Below are 12,553 nucleotides of genomic sequence, written 5' to 3'. Positions count from 1 at the left end.
GCAACAATGAGATTTTCAAGATTTTTAATTAGAATATCATGGCCAATTAAAATGTTGCATTTGTTTATTAGTTTTTACACATTCAAATAACAATTAGTATACACAAATTCAAGTACACTCGATTTGTGATGTGGGAGTGCCTGTCAATGTTGATTAACTGTCCAAGTGTGAATCATCCCAAGTGATTATCAATTATTAAATCACTTAAATCAGTCATAACATTATATAAATCCGAGTAAGATAATGTCCGAGTTTCATACAAGTTTCATTCTTATCTGTTGTTTATGCAAATTACTCCTAAAAATCAGACCATTAATGATAACTGATCATAGCTTGTGAATTACATAAAGATATATTACAAAAAGATTTATTCTACTTCATACAGTAGTGTATATTCCAGATTACTTAAATTTCTGATTGGTGTGCAATACAATTTGTTTTTTTAACAGACTTTTATAATCACATTTACTTCAAATAAGAAGTCCAACTAATTAAATAATTTTATAAAATTATTAATAAAGTGATGAAAAATCACTTAACTTTCTTGAACTCGGAATATCTAAAATAGAAAATTACATTTACATAGTTTTAAAATTTGCAGGTAACACGCTAAAAATTGTTGTACTTATCCACTAATGCACATATTATCCCACACAGCACAAATAAATGTGGAGTGTTCTCATTTATGCTGTATCACATAATACACATATTTTTCTCAGCTAATATATTGAAAAATTCAATCAAATAATCTTAATTAAGATTAATGGCTACCACTTAACACTGATAGAAAGCATGCTTCATAAAATTGAGAATAAAGTCAAAAGCACACCTGCTTACAGATAATATTAATGCCTACAATCAACCATCAATAAAATAAATTATATTATCAATATTTCCATAAAAGAAAGTTCTTGTGTTGCTTTCAAAGCTACAAAAAGATTCTCAAAATCATATGTCAGACTAAAACACTGAAAATTGTATTAATCCAGAACATGTACAAAAAAAATTATGGTAACTGTATTAAATACATCAGATAAACATGATATATGAGGGCTGTTTTTTTTTCAACCTCCGATAGTACATCTAAGTAAACAAGAAATAGGCGGGAGCCAGGTATGCTCATCATGCAATTGTGCCACCCTCCCCCATCCAAACGTTCTGCAGAAATTTCAAGGTCTTTGTACACAATTGTGATTAAAGAATTAGGATACCAGAAACTGCACGTTGGATCCCAAAAATGTGGAGTGACAATCACAAAATGCAGCAAATGGTGTCAGCCTTAATGTTTCTCACAGGAAAATGAGGAAGAACAGTTTTTTAAAGTCTATTGTTACTGGCAATGAGACATGGATCCAGTATGATAACCCAGAAACCAAAGAACAGTCTAAGCAGTGGATGCACACTTCTCCAAACAAGCCGGAAAAGTTCAAACAGACGCTAAGCAATAGGAAAACAATGGCTACAGTTTTTTGGACCATAAAGGTGTCTTGGTGGACTTTATGGAGCAGAGAACAACAACAAAAGAGGTTTATTGTGAATCTTTACATCTCCTCTGCAGAGCGATCCATAACAAACAAAAGAGGCATGCTCTCATTCGACGTGGTTTTGATTCACGACAATGAACAACTGCATTGTGAACAAGACCTTTTCAAACAATTGAAGTAGAAAGTTTTCGACCATCTACTGTATAGTCTAGACCTAGCATCTAGCAATTTTCACCTCTTTTGAGAATTGAAGGCATGGTTAGGTGGTCAAAACTTCGCTACCAATGAAGAACAAGAGGCTGTTAAGACATACCTTACCTCACTGGCAACAAAGTTCTCTGAAGAGGGCATTGGAAAGCTGGTGTCACAATACGACAAATACCTTATTTGTTTTGGTGGTTATGTAGAAAAGTAAGCCAGATACTACTCAACTTTTAGTAATAAAATCATTTTGTTATGTCAATGTATTCTTTTTTTATTGCCCATTGAAGTTTGAAAAAAAAAACAGCCCTCATACATTTATTTTCAGATACATAGAATTACTTCATACAATCTCTTAAGATCATAATTTTTATTTTAAAAGGTATATAAATGTATTATTTTTGTATAACATTTATTATATTATATTTATTATTGTATATTAATAGTATTTATAGTATAAAGTGTTACTGAGAAATTGCATTGAAGTAGGACCTAGAGTAAATTGAGGTCGAGTGGCCTTAGCAGTTGATATTAATTGAATAGTTTTTTTTATTACTAATAAAATATTTATAAAAACATTTCTTTATACGTACATCTGTGTACCTTATGAAAATGATTTTAAAACTTAACAGCATTTTACTCAATTGATAGATAAATAGCTGCAATTCTGAATTGCAAATGAACAGAAAGTGTCATTGTGGAAACAATGTACATTAACAGTGGTAGTGAAATCAGTCCTAGAAATAATGAATGGAAAAATTTATTGGCTTACTGCCACCAGTATTCATAGTTAGTTGCTAGATCAAAAGGTAAAATTTTAAACTAAACTCTTACATTACAATAATTTATTGAAAATAAAATTGTAACAGTGGTTTAGAAAGAAAGTAAAACCTTTTTTTAAGAAACATCTATTTATTGTATATTCGTATTGTTCATTGCATTATTTTACTATGCACTATAATTTATTTGTTTCATGTACGCTCTCCTTTCTCTTTTTTTCAGTTTTCTATCTGGTATCTACTGTAACTTAGTTTCTTTAATAGCAGTTTCATAGATTATTTAACATGAAAAAAATAACTCTTCCTTATATTCCATGCTAAACATTTTCTACCATTCCACAAGTATATATATATATATACTGTTTATAAGGAAGAGTTATTTTTTTCATGTTAAAGAAACTATGAAACTGTTATTAAACAAACTAAGTTACAGTAGATAAAAGATAGAAAACTGAAAAAAAGAATTAATAATTAATGTTGCCTCCCTGTAGCCAGGTTAATATTTTAAGGCAAGTCTTTTTCTTGCATAAGGAAGGCAAGTACTGCTTGCACTTTTTATATGACACAAAAACACATCTTTTCTTTAATCAGACATTTAAAAAATTAAATTAATTTTTAATTCATAATATTAAATGGCATTTTTAAAAAGTAGTAGTGTACTAAAAAAAAATATATGTATTTTTTTTTATTTTAGGAAGCAGCAACATTTGCAAAGGAACAAAATTTTGACACAGATGATATGCACAAAATAGCTTTAAATATAACTCAGCTGCCAAAACAGAACTCTGACCGTAGTCGTATTGTTATTATAACCCAAGGCACAAATCCTGTAATATTGGCAAAAGGTAAACTTTTTTAATTTAATTTACCTTTAGTACTTTATATTTAGGGAACATTTGTTCCAATGTTATAGATCATTTGTTTTAGTCTTGTGCCGAAGATATTTTTTTTAGATATTCTCTTGTATATACCATATTTATTAGAAAATGTTTGTTAAATTGACGGTATGGCATATTCAAATACATAGCAATTACATTATTATTTAGTTTCTCTCTATTACAGATGCAAGTTACTTTTTTCTTTTTTTCTGGAAACATTTTTGGTAGTAATCTTTTAGAATGGTTATTAGATATGCTGTTGCAGATATATCTTCTCACCTATCAGTCAGAACTCTTTCAGCAGCATACTTAATTTAGAGAACAACCAAAATTATGAGTCATGTAAATAAGTGAGAACTTGGTTAACCTAAGAATCTCTGCTTGACCAAGAAATGCTGAATTATTTGGCATGATGAATAGGTAGATGTATTATCATGGTGCAAATGCCACTCCCATGACTTTCACAAGTAACCTATTTTTCTTGCATTAAACTCCATCATGAAAACAACAAAATCTCCATATAGTAAATGTTTTTGGATAGTTTGGCCTTCTGGTGCATCATGATGCACAATTCTGTGGAAGTGAAAAACACATTATTTTTACTTTGCTCCTCGTTTGTCTTGCTTTCTGTGGCCTTGTGCTTGATGGTGAATTCCACTGTGACAATCGAGTTTTGCTTTCTGATTTGTACCCATACTCCAAAGAATCACTAGTTATCACAATTTTAAGGAATTTAGAATCACTATTTGTATACTCCAACAATGTTCTGCATAGTGTCAAAAGAATTTTTCTTTGAAGTGAAAGCTAGTCACTTGTGGCATTTGCATAGGTGGCATCCTGGCCAAGGCGGATTGGAATATGTCAAAAGCCAAGGTTTCAAATATGACCTCTGGTAAAGCCCATAAGGGCTAGGAACAGAGGGGGTGGCGGAGGGTGTCTTCCCCTATGGGAGTCAGCATGTTTAAAATGTTTTAAGACTAATATATGACTTTCCTGTAAGGCATTCCACTAGCAGAATAACTTTTTAACCTCATGAAAATTTCTTTCTATAAAATGTTTTGCGAGACATTGTCTGTACTAATTTTCACTTATTTCTAGTAATTATGACAACAGTTACGTTGCATGATTTTATTTGTTTATTTTTTAATATTCTCTTCAGTAGCTGTGGTAGACAAAACAAAACAAGACTATTACATGGTTACCGCAGATTTGGAAAGTCAGGGAAATTGGTTTAGGTCAGCGAAAATTGGGGAAAAGTTTGATTAAAACCCTTTTGAGCATGCGTATTATTCACAGAAGTTGGCATGTTGTTGTGATGTCATCTTTGAATTGTTAAAAAACCTGGAACTGAGGTAAGTAATTTTTTTTTAAGTTTTAATTATTTTCAAGTAATTTTCCATAAATGTTGCACATTGAATTTTTAAAATTGGTTACAGCTATAGTAAATGGTGTGATAAAAAAACCAGCTTACTGTAGACAGAGTGTGGCTTCTCTGTCCATCTGAGCCAACAGTGTTGTTTAATACAGATACCAGCGGGAGCACAGTATACGCGCGCGCTGGTACAAACGTCACTCCCATCATGCAGTTGACCTCACAATTCTCCCACCGTAGCAGTGCTGCGGCCCCACCACTCTCAGGCTCCAAAAAAAGAGCATGCATGAGAGTGAATTTTCAATTCATCATTGACCACTACTTGTAGAAGACAAAGAAGATGGAAGAAGACGAAGTTCCCGGCCGGAGCTGCTGGATGCGGACGCTACCTTCCTGCTCCAGCTTGCCGGGCTTCAATCACCCTGGCCAGTGAACTCAGCAGCAGGAGCCGGTCCAGTGTGAGATTACTCAGGAAGAACCGCCTCAGCTGTGCCGGCGAAAGATAACCAACACCAACCTGACACTAAAGGGCTCTGGTGGCCACCACTGCCACGCTGTAGTGGAGACCCAGCTGCTACTGAGAAGAAACCCAGTGATTTCAATGGATGAGCCACAACTCCCCAACTACAGCCAAGTCTACTTCACTGGAGACCAGCTTCTGGACCCAGCAGCTCTTCTCAGAGCTAACAACAAAAACGGTTCTTTTCAGGGCTACCACCAGGTTATTAATTACAACAAGCTGTCAAAGCCAATCAACAACAGCAGCCCTTCTCAGGGCTATTACAAGGTTATTAAGTGCCACGTACTGTCGAAGCCATTCAGTGACACTGTATATAAGTTTTCCCTAAAAGAAATACATACAATTCCGCAAAAGCAGGACTTAATTTTCACAAAAACTGTGGGTGATGGATATTTGAATTAGCAAAAATACATACATTAGGAACACAATAAAAATCATGTACCAAATACTGTTTATTAATGTAGTAGCTATCTCATTACCCTGGTGAGGACTGCATCCCCCGATGACCTGGTTGATATATCCCCTGAAACATCTCAACAAATAAATTCATGAAATATAAAAGTATCTAAAACTAGGACTTTCAATAATATAGTAAAAGTAGAAATTATGTCAGCAAATCATTTCCTTTTGACCGTTAGTTTAGCAATGTTTTATATGTTATCAATTTGGATGAGTATCTATATGCTAAGATAACATAGAAGCTAAAGTTGCCATTAATCTGTAAGTAAAAGATAAGAAGGTTTTTTTAATTTTCAGTTTTATGTTCTTTAACTTGAATATTATTTTATTATTAACCTTAACACCTAATGGTAGAAGAGGACAAGAATAAAAATAATATTTTATTATTTATTAGTTCACTTTTATTAATTTTGTCTCTAAATTTATTTTATTTTAATAAGCATTTGTTCATATATTACTACAGGATTTTTTTTTTTTTTGTAATAAAAGTTTTTTCTGTATATTCATTTATACTCCTTTGTTTAGGATTATTTATTTTTTTATGCCATTATATGACCAGGCTAGTTAGTGGTTAAGTTGTTATCACAAATCGGTTGTTTATCAGCTGATTTTCAAAATCTAAGGTTCTCAGGTTCAAATTCTAGTAAGAGCTAGTTGTTTTTGTATGGATTTGAATACTAGACAGTAGATACCAGTGTACTTTGGTGGTTGGGATTCAGTTAACCACACGTCTCGGAAATGATCGGCCTAAGTCATGCAAACAAGGCTACAGCCTTGTAAGTCTTCATTTGCATGTCATACATATCAACCTCATTTCATTGGGCCGTGGGCATGTTTCTACAATATGGAACAGATCACAACATACACATTAGGAAAAATAATTTATATGATTTTTTTTGTTTGTTGTAAAGTAATGTTTTTTTTATTTATTTGTCTTCTTTATAGATGGAGAAACAAAAGAATATCCTGTTGAATCGCTTCCTGCAGAGAATGTTATTGATACTAATGGTGCTGGTGACGCTTTTGTAGGTGGTAAGTTATCAATTGAACAGTAGCCATATTTTGTCTGGTGAATATCAACAGCTCATTTTATTATTGCAAATGTAGTTTCTAAATTTTGAATTAAAATTAATTCTATGGAGTCTTCGTTCAGTGAATGAGTTTTATTCTTGAAAGAGCATCAGATCTGTTCATGATGGGTGATGAAGAATGAATTTTTAGTAACAGTATTTAGGACAACCAGTTGTCAACATTACAACACCAGAAATGTTGATATTCAGAAAGTGACTATGGAAGATCATAGGCAGAACATTGACAAGCTCTGCAATATAAGGCATCGGGGGGGACATTCTATGGTACATGTCAGCGATTTTGTCATAAGAACTGAACATGAGAAGGATTGCTGCAAAATTTGTGACATAACTGGCTGATTGATGAACAAAAACAGCATCACATAAATGTCTGTAGTGAACTGAAAGAACTACTTTTAACTGATCCAGATTTCCTTTCTAAAGTTGTCCAAGTAACAGAATTTGGGTTTGCGGATACAACCTGAAACTAAGCGGCAATCATCCCAGTGGAAGACTCCATTTTCACCTTGGCCAAAGAAAGTGTCCTGCCAAGAGCAGCAATTGGCCTGTTTCTTTGATAGGATTATTTACAAGTTGTTTGTACTTCCTGGTCAGACGATTAATGGAAAATTCTCTATCATTCTACCCTAAAAATGGCAAGAAACATCCAGAGAAGTGGCACAGGAATGACTGAGCCCTTCACCACACTAATACAAGGCTACATACCGCTTTCGTTGTACAGTACTTTAAGATGAGGAATATATGGCAGTTGTTCCTCACCTATCTTATTCACCTGACTTGGTTTCATATGACTTCTTTCTCATTCCCCAGTTGTAGGGGCAATAATTTGACTGATAGAGCAGATTCAAGCAGAATAATAAGTGGTGAATGTAGTCCCCAACAAAGACTTAGGGTGTATTTCATTCATGGCAGAAGCACTAGGATTGGAGCCTGAACTCGTTAGGAAACTGCTTTGAAGGTGACAATGATGAATAAGATCCAGGAATGATGTGATTGCATATATTGTTACATTTCCAGTAATTTTGGCTAGCATCTCATAATAAAATTATTGTATATTACAAAAATATGTATTTTTCAATATTTATATGGGATTTTATGTCAATTATTTCTATTCTGATTTGTGTTATTTGTATGTTTTCTTGAGAAAATTTAAATTTATTACTATTCTGCTTTAAAAAATATTGAGGTATTCATCATTGTTTTGATTGTTTGATTCAAATGAGACAAAAATGTGAAAGTATTTCATATTTTATTCTCTTTATATATTTTTACTACCATTTACAGCAATGCATTTTTCCCAATAGTGAACCGGGTTTTCATTCATCAATGAGAAACTGCAGAAGTTATTTCTTGGTCATGTTACTTATTTTTGGTAAAATAAATTTAGGAAGCAATGATAATTCCAGTATGCTCCAGTGAGTATCAAGGTTCAGGAATGAGTTTCGAATTTCAACTTCACAAGAGCCTTGGCAATAATGCAATTTGTTTAGCCAAGAGCATTCTTGTTTAGCTGGATTATCAGCTCATTGGCTTTTGAAACACATATCTAAAATATTTTAATGCCTTTTAATGAATCCTGCAGAATTTATTTTTTTTATGAGAATAAAGCAGAACATGTGTGTGGTCATAGTGAATTCAGATTTTATAACTCAACTCCTAGTGTGTTCTCTTTCTTTCTTTTGATATGTTTGGCAGAATGGTGATGGGTTGTGATGCAACAGTCTTTTTGAATCAATTCATTCGCCAAATGACAAGAACAATTGGATGTAGTTCCAAAGATGGTGTATGTACTGCTCTGTTTGCATTGATGTTTTAATTCTCGTATGTATTTTGTCAGTCCATTACAGGCAAATGTGCATTTTTTATCAGCCCGTCCCTTATTATATGTTTCATTAATCAGAGACATATTAAAGGAACAAAACTTTGTTAATTCAAATAAAAATAATATAATAATAATTTCCACTTGCATGTAGGTAGTAAATTAATTTTTAATAATTTCATGATTAGTTATAAAAATTCACAAAATGGTGTTCGATTAAAAAAATCTGGAAGAATGTAACGTTTATTTGTGTTTTATGTGATTTTTTTCTGTTATTAAAGATTTACGAAAGCATTTATTTGGGTTACTATGTATCTTCAAATATGTAAGAATATTCTATTCTTCTGCGTAATCCCTTGTTACATAAGATCGCGTTGTTCTTAATCCCAAACAAATAATATTTTTTGCAGAACGGTTAAAATGTATGAAGTGGTCAAGTGTAAGTTGGTAGTATGTGAATTTTGTGTTTAAGAAAAAGAGAAATATGTAAATGTGTTATTAAATAATTTATTTATAAAATATTAACCCTTAAACGTGTTTTGTTGATAAAATTGTATAATATGCATTTCTTTTTTTTAGGATTTATTGCACAGTTAGTAAAAGGTAATTCAATTGAAAATTGTATTAAATGTGGAATTTGGACCGCCACTCATGTAATTCAACGTTCTGGCTGTACATTTGACAGTTCCATTTCATATGTGGAATAGCATATGAACAAAGTTAACAAATTATTTGCCTTAATGTGGTTGTGGCCAAATAATTTTTTTCTGCAGTATAATTTCTTAATAACTTGTAGGTTATGATAAATTGTGATAGATAATATTAAAATTATGTATTTTGAAATAGATACACAACCAGTAGATGTTGGCCAGTTACTTATTTAGGTAAATTAAAATGCAATAATTTTTTTCACTGTTTGTTTATATTATTTATCTTGGGATATCATTTATTTTGAATTGTGAGATTTATATTTTAATAGGAACTTGTCCATGAATTTAGAAAGTTGTTGATATTTTTTTTATTTTTCTGGGATCAAAATTTTTTATATAATTTAAAGTAATCAATTTTTTTATTTGATAATTATTTAACATATATTTTATATGCATTTTAATAAATCATTTAGAATACCCAACCAGATAATTTAGATAAATACGATTGTACTGATAATTGTTTGTATCATTCTACAACTATAATAATTGTTTGTATTTACAACTATATCTGTTGTAAATAGCTGTCAAATTATATTGTGAAATAATTGGTTCTTAATTTGTTGCAAAAAATGCTTAATTGATATGTATATTTTTTGTGTAGCTATTATTATTAAATGTGTAGCTATTATTTTTAAATTAAACATAATCAAAATTTTCATTTTAATCAATTTTCAACTCCTCTTTTCAAAAGTACTTAATGTGTTCTGTACATTTTTTTTTCTTAATTTTCATTGTACCATACTTTTTTTTGTTATCATTATCACAAAACATCTCTGAAAATCAAGTTGTCTTGAAGTCATTGAATTACTTTCATAAAAGTAATGTATGTTTTACAAACTACTTTCACATTTCAATGTACTTAGTATATTTTTAATTTTTATATTATCTGTAAAAACACGTCCAAGTGATTTTCTGCCTTATAAATAGCTACTGAATCTCAGAAAGTTGAAAATATTGTTAATTAGCAGGCGTGTTTTTAGAATAAATTTCATAGGTTAGTTTAAGAATCTTATTTAATCCTTAAACAAATTTTATTAAAAGTACTGTTGAATCATAAGATTCTATCACAGTTTATATTTGACATTTATATACTGAATTTTTAATTTTAATTTAATATTGCTGTAGTATTGTTACCTGGTTAAATCGCTTATAATACTTACTACTGTTAATTACATAAATTACTGAATCTCAGTTTTTTAATTTCAAAAGCAGGATTTTAATATGAAATATAAATGATGAGCCCTTGAGGTTATAGATTATGTCTGTAATTTTTTTATTTTTAACATAGTTGTTTACAATAATTAAAAATTTACAAACTACAGTTTTATTATTATTATCAATGACTGAGTTAATTATGTGTAATTACTTGAAGAATTTTTACAGAAAGACAATTCAATATATTTCAACAATTTTACTGCATTGTTTTATGAATCTCCTTTTATACAAAAACTGATTTTATATTGTTGTTAATAAATTACTGTTTATCATGTTATTTGTATTTAATTTCTTAATAATTTTATTCTGCTCCATTGCCAAATTTTATTATATTTAAAATGTATTTACTAACTTATTTGGCCTTTCAAGAAGGTTCTTGGTGTTGAGTAACAATTACCCATAATATTTGTCCCATGCTACCAAACTTTTATGTCATCTTTATGTTTATCTAAAAGTTATTAAATATGGAAGTAGAGTTTTTTTCCAGTATTTACTCAATGATTTGGATAATATAATTTTCCAGTATTTACTCAATGATCAGCCAAATCAGCCAAATTAAAGAATAGGGGCCAAAAAGCCAGTTGGGATCTAGTGAGCCTCATTTCTTCTGACATTCGCTACCTTCCTGATGCAATAAACTACAAATTGTAAGACCAAAGCCACTCTTGGAAGCAATTCTGATAGCCTCTTGTATTGAACATAGGTTCATTAGTAAAAAAGATTTAAAAGTAAAACAGTAAAGAAACTTTTAAGATACCATGTTATTATAGCAGTTACAAAAATTAAAATGAGACTAGAATTACACTGGCTAAGGAGTAATGTAATAGAAAGAAACAGTTATGGTTGAAGGAGTTAAAGAAGGAGTAGCTTATGCTCAGTTGTGAACTGCAGATGCAGAGAGGCATACGCTATGTGAAAAATATAAAAAAATTAAATGGACATGGGTGAAAAATGAAAAAGTAATGAGGAGAGTGAACTGAAATAGAATTCCAATTGAAACATTCCAGAATAGAAAGCTAACAGCTGGGACATGTCTTTATTTGTATTAATTAAAACATGATTAGTAGATACAAAACTATAAAAGTAATGACAGCTACTAAGAACTCAGAAGTTTAACTGGAAATATAAGAGAATGGAGACTGTCTTGCTGTAAGCTACTTGCCTCATGGCAGGTAGCCTCAGTTCTGTTTGTATTTTCTAAATGGAATATACTAATGTATGTATACACTAAATACTGTTCACCAGAATTGTTGCTTATAATTCTCATTTTGTGAAATTATTCAGCATATTCTAATCTTTCAATAGAATATTTTACTTTAGTTAATTTATTCTTGAACAATTAGTCGTCACAAAAATAAGCTTAAATTTTTTATTGTTTAATTTCACAAAATTCAAATATCAATTAGCCAGAAAAACTGCATAGTTAACAAAAAGGCAGAATTATATTCTGGTTTTTAAGAGACTTGCTATTAAAAATAAAATTGTTGTGCCATTTTAGACAATAAAATTATGTGCTTCCAATGGTAAATAGTTTGCAAATTGGTTTCGAATGCATATTGAAGGAATTTATGGTTTGTTATAAAATTACAGAATTTGGTGACTAAGATTCTAGCTCCCAAGATTGTTAGTTAGAAATGTGTTTTATTATTTATATATATTGTTACCATATACATGTTGTGCTTCATATCTATGAGCATTACGCTAGCCGTTCAGATGTCAGTGGAGTTACAGTACACCTATGCACCTGCAAAAGCACCCCTCCCACCCTAGTAATTGTGCAACACTACCACCAGTGGCATTGTAGGTGATTTTATAAGCAGCAAACAACAAAGCAAGAGCTTTTCTCTTGCAGACCATCAGAAAGAAAAAGGAGGAAGTTCTTGGTCGGCCCAACATGGGACCTCCCACCAGATGCCGACATCCTTGCCAGAGCAGCAGGCCTGGCCAGCCACCACTGAGCACAGATGCTACCTTCCCATTCAAGCTATTGCCAAGCTCCAACCCTAGATGGTGAGTCCACAGCAG

At 31.4% G+C, this 12,553-nt stretch overlaps 1 protein-coding gene across 1 annotated transcript in view; it reads left to right on the top strand.

The window, feature by feature from the left end:
- Positions 1–10,805, top strand: part of Adk2 (Adenosine kinase 2) — a 51,136-nt gene extending 40,331 nt beyond the window's left edge. Inside the window, exons 6-8 of the mRNA XM_075382543.1 lie at positions 3,159–3,309; positions 6,639–6,725; positions 9,183–10,805. Of these exons, the coding sequence (XP_075238658.1) occupies positions 3,159–3,309; positions 6,639–6,725; positions 9,183–9,310 (366 nt within the window). The 3' untranslated portion in view covers positions 9,311–10,805. The remainder of the gene's footprint in view (positions 1–3,158; positions 3,310–6,638; positions 6,726–9,182) is intronic.
- Positions 10,806–12,553: the final 1,748 nt, after the last annotated feature.

This window comes from Lycorma delicatula, chromosome 1, assembly GCF_047948215.1.
Source record: "Lycorma delicatula isolate Av1 chromosome 1, ASM4794821v1, whole genome shotgun sequence".
NCBI classification, from domain to species: Eukaryota; Metazoa; Arthropoda; class Insecta; order Hemiptera; family Fulgoridae; genus Lycorma; species Lycorma delicatula.
This window is presented reverse-complemented; position numbering and strand designations above follow the sequence as displayed.